This window comes from Terrapene carolina, unplaced genomic scaffold (genome assembly GCF_002925995.2).
Source record: "Terrapene carolina triunguis isolate 2854851 unplaced genomic scaffold, T_m_triunguis-2.0 Scaffold714, whole genome shotgun sequence".
Classification (NCBI taxonomy): Eukaryota; Metazoa; Chordata; order Testudines; family Emydidae; genus Terrapene; species Terrapene triunguis.
Window position 1 is genome coordinate 13,939,316 of NW_020665065.1, and position 17,348 is coordinate 13,956,663.

General features: G+C 38.8%; 1 protein-coding gene across 2 annotated transcripts in view; it reads left to right on the plus strand.

Annotated features, from left to right (window-relative positions):
• The first annotated feature begins 1,418 nt into the window (after positions 1-1,418).
• Positions 1,419-17,348, plus strand: part of FHAD1 (forkhead associated phosphopeptide binding domain 1) — a 59,236-nt gene continuing 43,306 nt past the window's right edge. For both annotated transcript variants that reach the window (XM_026660026.1, XM_029913554.1), the window contains exons 1-7: positions 1,419-1,514; positions 2,918-3,124; positions 9,653-9,926; positions 12,031-12,104; positions 12,578-12,805; positions 14,748-14,871; positions 15,847-15,977. In XM_026660026.1, coding sequence (XP_026515811.1) covers positions 1,419-1,514; positions 2,918-3,124; positions 9,653-9,926; positions 12,031-12,104; positions 12,578-12,805; positions 14,748-14,871; positions 15,847-15,977 — 1,134 coding nt within the window. The remainder of the gene's footprint in view (positions 1,515-2,917; positions 3,125-9,652; positions 9,927-12,030; positions 12,105-12,577; positions 12,806-14,747; positions 14,872-15,846; positions 15,978-17,348) is intronic.

Consider the following 17,348-nt stretch of genomic DNA (forward strand, 5'->3'; position numbering starts at 1 on the left):
AGACCTCTGTGTACCCTCAGGGGTATGTGTACCCCTGGTTGAGAACCATTGTCTTGAGGAACCAATGGCCCCTTGAACTCTGACCACTTTTCTGTAGAAACTTGAGATATAGCCCTCCCTTGCAGGTACACATATCCTAGAATATCCTCTCTCCACATGATTTTTGCATGCTTATGTATCCCTTGGACTCAACATGAGCTGCTACCCTTCTGCTTTTCCACAGCCTCGTGAGAGGAAGTGGGGCAGCACCGATTCCCAAACCATTCTCTCTGCTTTCCAGCAATGGATCCAATGATGGTGTATTAGGTTAGTGCATGTAGCTAGCTTTACATGTGGAGACCTTAATAGGTCTTCATGCCCTCCTTCAAATTATACATATTGAACTCTGCTGCACTCTCAATATTTGTTATGTAATTTTCAGTATCATAGTACAGGCTTTTCCAATGACATGTAGCTTTAGTTTGTTTGCTAAGTGCTGTTATTCTCATTCCTGGCTATGGATATAAAAGGTATGTTTGTATATAGTGGAATGCAAATGAATAGTTTCTCCAGTGCTTCTTGAACAGAGGATTTGTCATAGGCTACGTGGGCAAATGGTTATTGGAGAACCTTGTTAAAATATTGGTAGCACATCACTGATGAACTGTGAAATGCATTTCAAAATGATGTGCAGAACTTATACCAGCAGAAATGTGAGTTCTGTGCATAGAGCACTTGCAGGACTGAACGCAAAGTTTTAAAGCAGAATTGGTATTTTACAGATGAAACTCACTGTGGGAGGTAGTCATCTTTTTGGTGTGATGTCAGCTGCATAGGATACCAATTTTGCAGAGGGTACACAAGTTTCTCACCCTGCTGTGAATGTTAGACCTCCTAAAGTGGAACTGTCAGCTAGTCTAGGTTGCAAGTGGGGAAACAAATTTACAAAGAAACATTGGTAATGATATTTTTAAAAGGTCAATAAAAACATTTGCTTGTTTGGATCTAAATATTTTCACCCTGCATGAAAGGCAAACATTGCAGCATCTGTGAAAGTGAAATTGACCAGTCTCCAGATGCCTCTCAGTCTCAGATAGCATGAATGGTATAAAAAGTAAATTAGATATTTAAAATTCTTTCTGTCTTCGGATGGGATTTGAATTTTAATGGTAAATGGATGTGTAACTCTCTCAGGCTGTCTTGAAAATCAGTTTTAATCTTTTTTTTTAGTTACACAGGGTAGAGAATTTGTCTTTAATTTTAAATTCAATCTGACAGCATCCCTGTAAATAAATTATGATATTTCTTCCATGTTATTTGATACTGTTCATTTAAGCTATTCAAAATGTTTTGACTGGAGTAATTGCAAAAGTGCATTGGATAACACTTAGAAAATGAGTTTTTTAAAAATAAAACCTTACAGGTAAAAAGAGGAGACAATGAAAGCCTTTTTAAAAAGTTCAGATGGTGTTTTTATGCTGAGATCAAAAGTAACTACTATAGGAAGACATGAAGATTCAGATCTTGTTCTGAAGGTATGAGCATAACATTTATTTTCATTATTATTCTTTACAGCACTTACTCTTACTTAACTTCATTACCCCATTTATAATAATTCCAGTCATTTAGAGCCACAGGGATAAAATGGCAATTAGAGAACCTGTTTAAATATTTAAGTTAGACAACCAAAAGAGAGAGGAATTATTTGATATGGATTATGGTCATATAACATGAAGCAACAGCCGGTAACTAAAAAAAGGAAAACTTAACATAGACATTAGGAACCACCAGTTCAATTAGACAACTCAATAATTTGCCAAGGAGGTTGCTTAAGCACCATCATTACAGGTGTTCATACATGAACTAGCTAAAACACTTAGAAAAGGATAGCGTATTATAGAAAATAATGCCTCATTAGTGCTAGGGACTAGATCTAGAGCCCATTGAAGTCAATGGGAATCTTTCCTTTGACTTCGGGGTGCTTCGAATCAAGCCCTATGTGAATAAGGGTTGGATCAGAATGTCATTTTACAGCTGTTTCATCTGTGATTAAGTTTAAGATCACAATTAAAAATAGTTCCTTTTCTTGAGATTAGTTTGCTAAAAAACACAGATGTGTCTACACAGGAGCGTTTTTAAACCATGAGCATACATTAGGGGTATTGTACACTCAAGTGTACCACACCCAAGTTAGTCAACAAAAGAGCCAACTGAAAACAGTCTGCACCTTCATACTCAAAAGTAGTTTAAATAGTGTTTATTTATTTAGAACACACACGGAAATATATGTAGTAGATCTTAATGTTGGTACTATTTAACACTTGTATATTAGCACTCTACAGTAAGTGTCAAGGATGCTTTACACTACAGAGAGAAAAAAAGACAGGTTCTTGCTCCAAGTAGCTTACAGTCTAGGGTCCTGATACTGCAAATATTTGCATATGTGAGTAGTAGTCCCACTGAGTTCAATGGAAGTACTAAATGTGCAAAGTTACTCGTGTTTTAAGTGTCTGTAGTATTGGGGCCTAGATTGGATATGAAATAATATGCTATAGAGAAAGATCACAAGAAGCAAGGGGGAGGGGAAAGTTCTTAATTTGATACCTTCATTATTATCATATGCATCTATCTGTAACATCAGTTATCCATTTTTATTGCTGTGATCTTGTATATTTTGGTACCTATTCAGATGACTTGTCTGACTTATAAAATGCAAAAATGTGAAGCTTAAAAAAAAAAATCTAGCCATTGAACAAAATAAAAAAAAATACTGTATCTTGCATAATAGATGAGCAATCAGCAGCCATTTTGACTGCCTCTGAGCCAAAACATATTATGGTATATTAGCCAGATGAGACAAAGCAAAATAAATCCCAGCAAAATCCCCATTATGATCCATAACTCTGGGAAGATTTCTGAAACTGTTATCCAATTTCAGTCTGTAGGTATTGAAGATCATCATGCAGTCATTGAATTCAGCGAATCAGAAAACAGTTTTGTTCTTCAAGATTTCAACTCTCTTCATGGCACTTTCGTTAATGATTGCCATATACAGAATGCAGCAGTGAAAGTGGGTGCAGGGGATATTCTGCACTTTGGTTCAGGAGGAACATCCTATGAGCTAGTGATAGAAAACACTTCTCAGGTAATGTCCCAGGAGTAGATAATATCTTCCTATTTTGTAAAGTAGCTGCATATGAATGTCTGCTCCAGGGGTGAAATTCTGGACCCTTTGAGGAGTTTTCACCCAAGACCTTTTAGAAATTCCTTTTTTAATTAATTTGTTCACCCTCTTATGCTAATGTAAGAATAATGCAGACAGATGTGTAAAATCTAGAATTGAGGAATGGACAACCCTCCTTATTTATAAAAATAATTATATTGATACAAAGAATGGAGTTAAATGTTTGGTAAAAAATGGGCTGAAATTGCTGAAGTCTGACTGGATTTGTTAATCATGTGATTATACCAAATTACCATTTCCTTGGTCCTATTCAGGACCTCCTTTCTCAGGTAAATCTCCCTTTGACATCAAGCTACAGTGCGGAATAAGGCTCCACTAGCTATGTATTTGGTTACATTTAAAACCCAAACATATTACTATATTAATATACCAGAAAAATAAAATCTAAAAAATTCTGCTTATTTTATTAGTTTTTTTCCCTCTCTCATGTTTCTCCCTCTTGTAATTTCTGCATTTCTGGTCCTTTTTTCCATCCCTCACCTTTCTAGTTCTCATTCATTTTCAGTATTATTATGTACTAGAGGGTCACTCACAAGGGGCTCCTTGCATACTTCCATTTCTCACTCCACAACTCTCTGTGTGCTGTCTTCCCATCCTCCTCTGTTTCAGGGACTCTGTGCTGCTTCTGCCATCACCAGAGGATCTGTGTGCCTCCCATTTCTCCTGTTCTGCCATTCCAGGTTCCCTCATTCTCCCCAACACAAACCAGTGGCTCTGGGTTTATCTCCATTTTCACTTCCCCATATGCCCTTCATTCCCCCCCCCCGCCCCGCGCCGCCTTTTCCCCCATGGCAGGGAGTCTGTATGCTTCTCCTTCTTCCACACTGGCTCCATCAATTTCCCACCACCAGCATCAGAGGCCCTGTGTACTATGGCAATTTGGGGCTCTGCCCTGCCCCCTTTCTGGCCCTGTTTATTTTTTCTGGTGGCTGAGGAACTCCCTGAAATGGGAGCCCTGTGCACGTGCATCCAGTGCATATTGGTTAATCCAGGCCTGCCACTAAGGACTCTGTGTGCCCCTCCATTATGCTCCCATTGTGCTTGGTGCTGTACAAACAGCACAAAAAGTTGGTCCATGCCCAAGGAGCTTCTTTTCTTTTCCTTCTGTTTTTTCCCCTCATCCTCTTTGCATGTTCCATGTTCCCCTTCTCTGATACTCACTTCTTTAGCTAGTACAGTGGGTGTACTTTAAAGGGTTCTATTGGATTGAGAGACATTGCCAGTTCCAGCTGTATGTCCTGTTTTAGGTATAGGTAGGGCCCTACCAAATTCACGGCCATGAAAAACACATCATGGACCGTGAAATCTGGACTCCCACTGTGAAATTTGGTCTTTTGTGTGCTTTTACCCTGTACTATACAGATTTAATGGGGGAGACCAGCGTTTCTCAAATTGGGGGTCCTGACCGGAAAGGGAATTGCAGGGGGGTTGCAGTATTGCCACCCTTACTGCTGCACTGCCTTCAGAGCTGGGTGGCTGGAGAGCGGCAGCTGTTGGCCAGGCGCCCAGCTCTGAAGACAGTGCCTCGCCAGCAGCAGCGCAGAAGTAAGGGTGGCAATACCATACCATGCCATCCTTACTTCTGTGCTGCTGCTGGGGGTGGTTCTGTCTTCAGAGCTGGGCTCCCGGCCAGCAGCCGCTACTCTCCAGCTACCCAGCTCTGAAAGCAGCGCCATCGCCAGCAGCAGTGCAGAAGTAAGGGTAGCAGTACCGCAACCCCCCCCCCACACACACAATAACCTTGTGGACCCCTCCCCCACTCCTTTTTGGGTCAAGATCCCTGCAGTTACAACACCATGAAATTTCAGATTTAAATAGCTGAAATCATGAAATTTACAATTTTTAAAATCCTATGACCGTGAAATTGACCAAAATGGACCATGAATTTGGTAGGGCCCTAGGTATAGGGCATGCATCTCAAACAGAGAGACTCTTTCAGAAATAAAGTGTGATAATTGTACTTTAATCACAGCCTAGATATCTTACTCAGGTTTTAACATTTTCTTTTTCAAAAAGTCAGCATAGCGAGATATGGTACGCAGGCAAGTTGTTTGCCATTTGAGAAGCCTTATCTCTTAAAAGCAAGGGAAAAAATGTTCATGGATTTATTGAGAGGGAATAGGAAAATAAGAGGTCTCTAGCTCCACCTGCTGCACAATCTCAGGCACTTCATTGAGAGGTTGTAAAACCTGGATTTTTCTTCTACAAATGCACTAGGGACAAGAAAAGTTAAGCCTCTAGAAAACTCAGAAATATCTCCAGTTTGTCTGATTCTTCTTTAGAAGTACAGAGTATCCAAACTGGAAAATTCCCTTTTCAAGTTGTGTTTTCAAAAGTTAAATGGTAAAAATAACAGATTATAAAAACTGTTACCTTTTTAAATTTGTGCTTAAAAGCAATTTGATCCTTTTTCAAACTCAAAAGTATACCTGGATTATATGTGATTGCATTATTAGCAATAGTATCATTCATGTCCTTAGCATGAGACAGGCATCCAGCAAAGACACAATGTCACACCACAACTCTTGAACACAGTATAAAATAAAAGCATTCACATATATAGGAAATGACATTTAAAAAGGTAGTACTCCTGTCACCGGACAGTCAGCTAGTATCACCAAGATTTCAGGCAATTTATATGGGAAGGAATTGATAAGAACCCGTAATACTTTTATTGCTCTGGGTCTTGAAGATCTCAAGAAATTGGAGATCTAGAAATCTGCCTTGAATAGGATAAAAAACAATCTGATAGATTCAGGCTTGTCTTTGGAGACATGCCTCCAGAATTTGGGGAGGAGTGCTCAAATGCAGCAGATAGCAAAGGATATCGCAATAGTTTGTATTTCCATATTGCAAACACAGAAATGCTGCACTTCAAATAAATAGTCAAGGCCCAACTTTCCAAAGTGGGTGACTTAATGGGGTGACATATTCTCTCACTCAGACTAACATTGGGCACACAAAATGCACATTTATATTAACACTTTGCACCGTTATAACTCCATCACAGTATCTTAAAGTGCTTTACCAACATATAATAATTAAGCCTCATATGCCCCCTGTAGATTAAGGAAGCATTACTTCTATTGTACGGGTAGGGAAACTGAGGCAGGGAGCTGTTCAGTGACCTATCCAAGGTCGCAGAGTGAATCAGTGGAAGAGCCAGGAGCAGAATCCAGAAATTCTGGTTCTCAGTCCTGTGGTTTAAGCACTAGGCTACATTTCCTATACATAAATTAGATTGTAAATTCTTCTGGGCAGGGACTGGGATTATCACTGTTGTGTGTAGAGTGCCAAGCAAAATTAAGCCATGATCCTGGGCCTCCGAGCACCACCTCAGTACAGATACAATAGTCCGTGAGTGCCAATTTGAGTATCTGGATGCAGATTTTGGATGTCCTAGCCTAGTTTAGTAGTTTGGACTCCTCTCCCCAAAGATACACAGAGTGCTGATAACTGAGGAGAAAATCCTGATTTTAGGTGGTGAAACCAACTTTATGAACTGATGCAGTTAGAATTCCAATACTGTGGCAGAAAAACTGTTTAAATAAAGTTTGTCCACACCAGAACATCAGGCATTTTCATTTAAAAAATATTTTATGTACAATACACACTGACACAGAAACAGCACAACATGCCTTTTTAAAGCTTCAGGCTTTATGATTCCTTTTTGATATAATAGCTTTGATGTTTGACATTGCTCACTGTAGAGGGTAAATCATTGTTAAGTTTCAGTGCACCAAGTATTTGTATATATATAAAAAGATGATTTTCCCTTTTTTTTAGTATTAAAGGTGAAACAATTTTTTAATTATAATTGTATAAAATGTTAAATTATTCAATCCTGAACAAAACAAATGTGTAGCCCTGAAATTACAAGTACATTTTAAAGGTAAATAAAAGCCTTTTTTTTAACCTGTCAAGATCTGAGCATCACAAACACCTATGCAGAGTGAGGAGCTGCATTCATAATGCTGCTTTAGGTGTGTATGATGTTATCAATTCTTGCAGGAGAAACATTGGACCCTGAAATTGGGTCTGGGCAGGTAAGTAAAAGAGGACATTATTTTCACATTGTTTGCTTCAGATTTTATTTATAAGTTTTTAATTCATTCATGCATTCTGTTTAAGACTTAGGATCTTTTTTGTATGTATTTTTAAAGTATTTCAGTTCACCTTAAGTGAACCCAAAGTGACCAGCCATGTCCTTTTTCTCCACTGTTAGTTATTTAAGGGGGACTGTGGGGAGGGCAAAGTCACATTCTGCTGGTATGTATTGTCTTATTATGTAACCTTCCTTTGCCTGAAAGAATTTTAGGTACCTATATTGCCACAGTGTCACAGAGCAAAAGATAAACTCTGAGGAGTCAATTGCTAACGCCTCAGTGGTAAACAGATTTAAAAGAATAAAACAGACAAAATATTGTTTGTTTCCCAAAGTGGTTATATTTTTCCAGCTGCAAGTAGGCCACAATCAAGAGATTGTTTGAGTCCAGCCTCTTTCTTTGCTTGGAAAATCAGCGTATTCCAGTCATGTAGTGCAGACCTGTATCCAAAAAGGATGGTGTTAAAGAATGATGGTTGGCGGAATACTGAAGTCCAGGGAGCAATATTAGCTTTTGCCTGAAAACTTGGGTGGCTCCCTAGAGAGATACCTGGCTCACCCTTTCTGTGGAAGGATACTAGTGTGATATGACCAAAGCACTTGATTTCATGGGCCACACAGCTGATAAGAAACTCAGGCTCTCCCCTTTCCAAATTCTGGGACTTGTCCGGTAGCAAGGGGAGTGTTGTACTGCATGCTTACTGGTTGCCAGTGGGGTCATCTCTTTGTGGAAGGTCCAGCTTCTTCTAGAGATGGGTCAAGTTAGCAGTGTTTAGTTGTGGCTCAGGATTAGGGTTGGGTTCAGGTTTAATGCTGAACCAGGGATATGGTTTGGATAGGATGGGTCATAGCTCACAAGCCTTTGTCAGTTTTCCTCAGAATTCATTCACAACCAAACTGGAAACTAGACCTGTCTTGATTTTGGATCTGACCCAAGATTGAAACCACGGGTCAGGTTTGTATTCCAGGGCAGGAATATAAACCCACACCATGAAATTAAAAGGAATTGGAATTCAAAGCTTCAGTTTTGACTCATCTCTACAACAATTGAAAGATGCTCTTAACAACAGATGAGCATGCGGTGCCCTACATAATTTCTCTGACATGTAGGGCTATCAGGCTGAAAAATCTGATCTCAAGCCAGGTGTCCTCATGGAGATAGCCTTTGTTTCAGAATACCAAATGACAGATTAAGATAGGGGTTCTCAAACTGAGGGTCATGAACCCTCGGGGGTTGTGAGGTTATTACATGGGGGTCGCGGGCTGTCAGCCTCCGCCCCCAAACTCCGCTTTGCCTCCAGCATTTATAACGGTGTTTAATATAAAAAATTGTGTTTTTAATTTATAAGGGGGGTCGCACTCAGAGGCTTGCTGTGTGAAAGGGGTCACCAATACAAAAGTTTGAAAACTACTGAAGAAGATAGCCTCCAGTTTAGTCTCCTGTCCACACCACAGGGTTGTTGCTCACAAACCATTCACTTAATCACTTTATTTGGCATAGTTCCCTTCATTCAGTTACCCCAGGTTACAAACTTTTATTCAGTTTCTCTGAACATGGGTTTCCATCCATTGTCTGAAAGTGAAACTTTGCCAACATGCCAGGGTTTTGGGTTGAAATCATGCAGACCAATGGTTTCCACATGAAACCATAACTCAACCGCAAGCTCTATGAATACCTAGCCAGATTTGCCTCCAAAGATCCACAAACTTGATATGATTGGTACAAACCAGTATTGTTTGTGTAAAGGAAATTTGTGCTTTGTAATCTACTAGAATTCTTAAATCTTGTCAATAATATAATGGATACAGGCGAACCAGTTTGACTTTTACAAAGCCTTTGGCAAAATTCTGCGCAAGAGTTGATTAAGAAACTCAGACCTCAGCCAGGTAGGCACTTAAGAACATGCCTAACTTTAATCACATGAATAGTCTGATAGACTTCATTTTAGTTGTCATCATAGCAAAGTGTGCCAACGGAGCATCGGAAAGAGTTTTACTAGTATCGATGTACAGATATTAATGTACGATCTGGAAAAGAGGTGAATCAAGAGGTGGCAGATTTTATAGATGACAATAGTTTAGGTTATCCAAGTTTAGAGATGACTGTGAAGAACTGCGGAAAGACCAAACAAAGCGACGTGATTAGGTAGCATGATGAAAGATGAAATTCAAAGTTGAAAATGGCAAGGTAATGCAGGTTGATTTGAATTTTTCTTCTATTCATACATGTTGCTGGGTTCTGTGTTAATATATAACATACACCCACTGTAGTAAGTAATTTTTTTCCCATCCTCTGTACAAGATTGCATTTTTTCCTCCTGCAGATGTCTTGCCCACCAATGAAACGTCACATAGCATGGCCGGGGCAGTTCCAGTTAATTTCAGAGACAAAACTTTATACCCCTTCAACAGCTCCTCCTCAGCTGCCTTTCCTCCAGTCTCAGCACCCATCCAGCATTCACAACATTTGGATGCATGGAACAAATGGAACTACACCCCATCCACCAAACAGAAAAAGACCTGTGAGTGCTTGGGGAAGAAGTATGCCTTCTTCTTTCTCTCCAGATACTTTCAATAGGCCTACTGCAGTCAGACAAGGTATTTCACGGTGCTTTCATTAACCCTTTATATAGCATTGCACAATAGTAAAGTTGATCATGACTTCCATGCAAAATGATGTTTTTTCACACATATCTACTTGTCAGTCTATAGAAGGATTGTCAGATCCTGGGACCAATTCTCCTCTCACACTAGTTTCACAGTGATGTAATTCCACTGACTTTGGTGGAGGTATTTCTGATTTACATTGGCAAGTGACAGGAGAATTAGGCAAGCAGACCCAATCCGATGGAGTTGTTGCATTGTCTTCAGTGGGCATTGGATCAGGTTCATAGTATAGAATTGCTGTTTGTTAAGCAGTGTATTGATTAGCTCAGCTTTGAGGTGAAATTTGCTTGAACATTTTCATTATATGTGAAAGTATAACAGTGTTGCAAAAAAAGCGAACATCATTCTGGGATGTATTAGCAGGAATATTGGAAGCAAGACATGAGAAGTTCCGCTCTGCTCCATGCTGATTAGGCCTCAAGTGGAGTATTGTGTCTAATTCTGGGTGCCACATTTCAGGAAAGATGTGGACAAATGGGAGAAAGTCCAGAGAAGAGCAATAAAAATGATTAAAGGTTTAGAAAACATGACCTATGAGGGACAATTGAAAAAATTGGGTTTTTTAGACTGGAAAAGAGAAGACTGAGAGGGAACATGATAACAGTTTTCAAGTACATAAAAGGTTGTTGCAAGGAGGAGGGGGAATTGCTGTTCTTAATGTCTGAGGATAGGACAAGAAGCAATGGGCTTAAATTGCAGCAAAGGAGGTTTAGGTTTGACATTAGGAAAAACTTCCTAACTGTCAGGATGGTTAAGCAGTGGAATAAATTGCCTAGGGAGGTTGGGGGATCTCCATCACTGGAGATTTTTAAGAGCAGGTTAGACAAACACCTGTCAGGGATGGCCTAGATAATACTTAGTCCTGCCGTGATAGCAGGGGACTCTGGAGTAGATGAGCTCTCGAGGTCCCTTCCAGTCCTACAATTCTGTGAAAGTGTAACTTGCTCTGTTACTACTTACTGTGTTTTCCATTGGTGATACATTCAACTGTTACATCTGTTGGTTGGAGTAACTTTGTTTTCTCTTTTGATCTGTGGTTATCAGCTGTTTTCATTGGGAGTGAGTTAAAAATAAAGCCATATCTTGCATATATTTTCTAAGTGTAAAGAACAGGACAATGTCATGGCTAAGGAAAGGTTCTAGAGGTTTAAACCCAAATACAACTGAAAAAGCTGAACTACATTTTTAACCATAGTTGGCATATTATATAAGAATTTGCATGCCAGCAAATTTTAGGGCCATATGATAGGACTTGGTAATGTCCCTAACTCTACTGTAGTCCCTAACACCATAGCATGACATATATCAAATATTTATTTTTCTTATTCTTGTTTTTATACATATAGTAATACAAAAGATCAAACAGCAAATCATCAAATTGAAATGTATCTAAATGTTTCAGACAAAAGAGCATTGCTGCACAATCATGCCAGCACAACAGAAAAGCAGTGATTGAGGAAAACACTTAAGCATGTGTTTAACTGAATTTTTAAGTTCATTGAAGTTAATGGGACATAAGCACCTGCTCAGAGCTAAGTGTATGCTTAAGTGCTTTCCTGAATAGTGATGGACTGAAGCTTAAATGCTTTTCTGAATCAGGGTCACAATGATCCATATTCTATATTTTATAATGTTATAGGTTATATAGTCATGGTTATTCATATGCCATATGTCATAACATTATAGCTAGTATATGCATAGTTATTCAATGTTGCATATTCAGAAAAACATTCAGACATTACATCTACTCCTCCACTTGAGGATTTTTATCTTGAAACTATATTATACTTCACTGATTATATAGTTTGTTTATGCCTGTGAATGTCATTTATTATAACATTTTATTATTATTCTGCAATTGCTTGGATAAAGCGCATAGGTACTAAAATGATGGTTGCTTTGGAAATGCTTGTAGACAAACTAGGGAGATAAAGATGCATTCATCCTAATCAGAACAGGCTCTTGTGTTGAATTTCTGTGCAAGTCATTAGAAGCCCCTTTTATTTTTTATATTCAATCTTGACAAATGTACCAGGAAATGGACAATCTGGAGCAAGTGGAGTTCCATTATCAGGAAGTCATCATATGGATTTACTTCTTCAGGAAAAGGTGATGTATGAATGTGACATGGAGGTAGATCACAGAAACATTGTTTATATCAACAGGAATATATTGAAAGTAGATAGCGTGATTGGTAGGCAAACAAAGCAGAAATGCTATACAAATAAGGTCTTTAAATGACTAATAGTAAAATTCCCTTCACCCACATCACTGTAGAGTAACTGATTTTGAATGGGACTACACACATGAGTGAGAATTACTATATGGACAAAGGAATGAGATGTCTTGGAGCTAGTGAATTTCAGGGTGAGGAAATGTAAGGTAGCAAATGTGAGTATCTGAAATTTTGTTTTTAAGTTGTTGGACTACCACTATATTTTAATAATACTAGAATGAGCAAGTGTAGCATTTTGGAGACAGAAAATTTATCATAAAATAAAATAATTTGAAAGCCTTTTTTGGAACAGGCGCAATATTGTATCCACATTTGTGTATAATATTCAAATATATTCTGCATGTAGGATGAAATAATTCTGAAAATGAAAGATGAAATCAGTCATCTCTTGGGTTTTGAAAGTGAGTCAAAACATAAAGATACAGTGATAGCCAATCTTCAGGATGAAATTGCAGTGATGACAAAGAAAATGGCTCAGGCTGCTAGGAATGATGTCGAGTTTACTCAAAAACTACTGACCTTTGAGCGAGATATTGAAGCAAAGACGGAAGAGATTAAAGCCTTGAAAGAGCAGGTATTGAACTCTTAAGGGGACACTGTCAGCTTTAATCAGACTCCTCTGTGAATTTTTTTTTTTAAACTAACAATGGTTGCTAGAAACAAAAGAGCTTAGAGGAGAAAAAGGGGTTGTTGTTTTTTTCAGTTTGTTCACCTCTTTGACAACCCTTTGTATATAGACACTTTATAGACAGCTTCCCTATTTGTTTGTGTGTGTCTTTCATACAGCAACAGGAGAGAGAAAACATTTTTAAAATATGGAACTCTGATTGAAAAGCTATATAAATTGGGAGGGTGACTGGAAGGCATGTATAATATCTGAAACTACTTTTAACACATTTTTATGTTGACTATATTTCAAGTTGACAGTGTCCCTTTTAAGCTCTGCGGTCATGTGAATGCACACAGTGATAAAGAGCAAGAAAGGAGCAATACTAAAAATCTGATACATAAACAGAATTATTGCTATACAAAGCGTTGGTGATTGTTTTCCATGAGTTGTCAGCAGCTCTGGTTTTGTATTATGTTGAAGACGATATATTGCAGGTAGAGCTGCACACTCCCGCCGTGGACTCCTTCAAACTACTTATCCCCTCTGAATTAGGCTCATGAAACCAATTATTTTAACAATGGGAAATTTATATTTTGTCCCTTCTTATTATCTCTTTGGCCATGATATGAAAAAGTAGACTGCAAAGTTTCATCTTCACTCATGACAGCCAGGAAGTAATGTGTTTGATCTTTATTTGCATTAGAAAATGCAAATGCCTTCGAGTGCTTTCAGTAAGTTATCATCTGAAATATTTGTTCTTGACAATTAGCTGAAGACTCTAGAAAAAAAACACACAAACCAATGACCTTGAAATACTAGGCTTGCTCCTCCTGTTGCTATAAGTTGGCTCATGATATATAAATCCTTTTGACTTACTCGTGCAAGCATCCATGGGGCTGTTCATGTGAGTTAGCTGAGAAGGATCTGTGGTTTGTTTGTTTTTCTGAATGTTTGACTGCTGGAATATTTCAGTAGCAGAGAGACTATTTGACTTTTGTTTGTGCTTAGACTAAGCATGGCTGAACCCTGTTCAGTTTGGATAAACTCTCAGGTTTGAATATTTGTCTAAACTATTCAAACCACTCAGGTCTGCAGAATTGGGATGGAGATCTTGGAAAACAAGTTCACAAATGAAGGTTTTCATGCATTGTTCCCAGTTGGAAATATCAAGTCAAGTTTATTAATAGCAACTTAGCCATTGTTCAATGCACAAAAAATAAAATGTATTACAATATATATCCAGAATTATATTTAAAATGTATGTACAAACAAATTAAAAAGAACAAAAACCAATTAAACCATATATAATCACCATTCCACTTGCCTTTTCCTTATTCTAATGGCTGACCATGCAAATAGGGCAACTGCTTGAATCACAGATACACTGTCAGTTCCTAACAAATATTCTGTTTTCTAGAAACAGGCATCTGGGACAAAAACACAGAAAGCCATTTTGACCTCAAGTGGCAGTACAAATTACAAAATCATAAGTAATGGGGTAGGTCTTCCATCTACCCAAAGCCCCATGGACAAAGGTGATTACATTTCTCAGTGCCGTATATCAGACTTTTAAGTTAGCCATCTGCATAGATTGAAAACGGAGAGCTGTAAAGGCCCTCCTTAACTTGCTATTGGACAGACTGTCTAAATATCTGGCATATCCATGGAGTTGGAAATGTAGCAAGAACACTTTTCTCATAGCAGCTTTTGATCACGACTGAATTGGGAAGTATAGACATGAGTGTATTTGATTAATTTAAACAAAAAGCCATTTAACCTATTTCAAATCTCAAAACAAGTTTGGTTCAAATGTAGAACAAAGATAGAGTTTGTTTGACCTCTGCTGGTTCACCCATTCCCTATTTAAGGTGACCAATCATTTATTTTCTTTGCATATCTTTTGTAGATCAGCAATCTGCAGAGAGATTCGAGCCAAGTCTTGTGCCATTCCCTCTCTGAAAGAGACTTAGAAATTGCAAACTTGAAAAAAGAGGGTGAGAAGTTAAGGAGGAATCAAGCTCTAACTACAGGTATATTTCCTCTGGCATCTCAGGTAGTGTACTTTAACATGCAGTTTTTAGGGCTAGGATCACAGTTAATATAGTTTAGCAATGAAAATGTATACTTGACAACTTTTCCGGCCAGAAATTATTTTTAGTGGCTTTGAGGACCTTCTAAAATTGTTCGTCTCTTTTTTCTATTTCATTTTAACCTCTTTGAGGCTTACAGCTATCTTCTGACAGAAGAACTAGTAGAGTAGAAATAAGAAACTTTGGGAACTAAACCTGGGTGAGTTGTGGGACAGATGGTTTATTTAAAAAAAAAAAAAAAAAGGAAAGGAAAAAAAACCCCTGGAATATAAGGAACTGTTAGTCACTGTAGGTCAGCCCCTCGGCTGTGTAATCAGTATAGCTCCACTAACTTCAGGGACACGGTGCTGATTTACACCTACTGAGGATCTGGCCTCCTGTGTCCAGTGCTCTGAACATCTTTCAAGGGCTTTGTCTCAGAGTGCAAACCATTTTCCAAGTTCCAGCCTTCCTTTATATAATGATTTAATAGTCAAAACGACTTTAATATTTACACAAAATACTCAGTGTTTTTATTTAACCAGTAGCTAACAATACAGTCCCGTTAGCGAAATCATTTCACTCCATCTCAGTTTTCCAAAAGCAAACAGACTGTTATATTTGCTTACACCAGTCCACAGACAATTATCAAAGTTTCAGACCTAAACATAGTTTTTTCAAGAAAAACTGAGCTGTTAGAGAATTGTTCTTGCCCAAAGGAGCGTATTCTCCAAAGCACTGAATTCCTTGGGACTAATGGTCACTAAATAACTCCCAGAGTGTATGGACTAAATTTGGATCTGCTTTCAAAGCCAGATATTGTTAATATATGATAAATATTTTTTCTTCGCTGTTTATATGATGAGGTTATTGTTTAGCAGGTTTTCGTAACTGAAATGCCTTTGTTTTCTTTGACCTAAATTCTGTTCTTCACAGGACTGGTGACCAGTTTGCAAAGAGACGTTTCAGCAAAGGAGCAGAGAATACTGCAACTAAAACTGAATGCAGATAAACTAAAGAAGGAAAACAGGGAGAAGGATAATCAGCTTGCAGTCATTTCTGCCAAGGTTGACACCCATGCTTATGCGCACTGTTATTTACTACACTACAAATGGTTTAGTAAATAAACAACAAAATGGACCCAATTCAACAACTCCACTGATTTCACCAGAGTTATACCAGAGCCAAATTTGGGCCAATATCTATAGTTTCTGTATTTGTACTGTAGTTTCGTACTAGGCAAGAACTAAGAGTCAGGGAAATGGGGTATGTCCTGCCCTCCCAGGACCCTAGGCACATACTTGGGTGGTCGCAACCCATTTTGTTATGGCTTCACTCCTATTGTTACTTGAGCTACCTTTGATTTAGCTAGATTAAAGCTAGCTCAAGTATGTCTACATAGTCTCAATCACACCACCTGATTTCAGTGTTGACATACCAGTGTCTCATCCTTTTATGCCACACTCCAATTTTACCTCTGCAGTTTCTGTATCCGTCTCAAATTTCATTCTGCTGTTCATGTGGATGTGATTCAGGATTTTTGTGTGGCTCTGGCACATTGAAATCCCACTTGCCCTGCATGGCGAATTCCACTGAATAGCACTGAGTTCCTGTTAAAAGTACTCTCCCTTACTGCAAGGCAGGTGAAAAACTCAGGCACTAGCCTATATGTCTTTTTTTTTATCCTCCTCCTTCCAATTTTAGCAACAGTGCTTTATTTCAAACAAGTGAAAATCCTTTTCATAGTCAGCATTGTCATTCTCTTCCAGTTCCGTGAACCTCTCCAAGAGCCTTTCAAAGAAAGCATGTCTAAAAGAAGGCTCCCCAAAACCCAGTGTATAAGCGTGTGTCCAACAGGTTTGCTCACGCTGTTTGCTGTGCTATTCTGACTGCTCTGCTGTTAGGTTGTGGCCATATTAGAGTAAGGACAACACAACTATCCGTTCACCAGAGACAATGGTGCCAAATTCAAAATGTTGCTGGCCTCCCACTTAATGCTATTGCTGCCTGTCTCCAAATCCAGTGGGAGCAGCCACTGATCTTCCTGGTACAAGATTGCAAGAGAGCCATCCTGCATGCTCTGTTCCCTGAAGAGCAAATCAACTGCTCAGCAACCTCACCAGCGATCTTCCTAGTTCAGCCTGAGAGAAGAGCTCTGTGGTTCCTCCAGCCGCCTAAGAAGGATAGCATATTCCCTGCCAGGCTGGACACCCTATCAGGAAGCCATGGGGCGGGAAGAAAAGCCCAAGCAGGAGGGAGTAGATTTATTTGTGCATGTGAGCACGCTTGTGTGCCGACCACGAGGAAAGCAAAATCAAACCACTTGGTCAAAATGTGGTGCCTCCTTTTGGTGGTGGAATTGGAGAATTCTGGGATGTGAACAGAGCTTGGGATTTAGGTGGACTTTGGGAGAGTACTACTACCTTTTGGTGGTGATG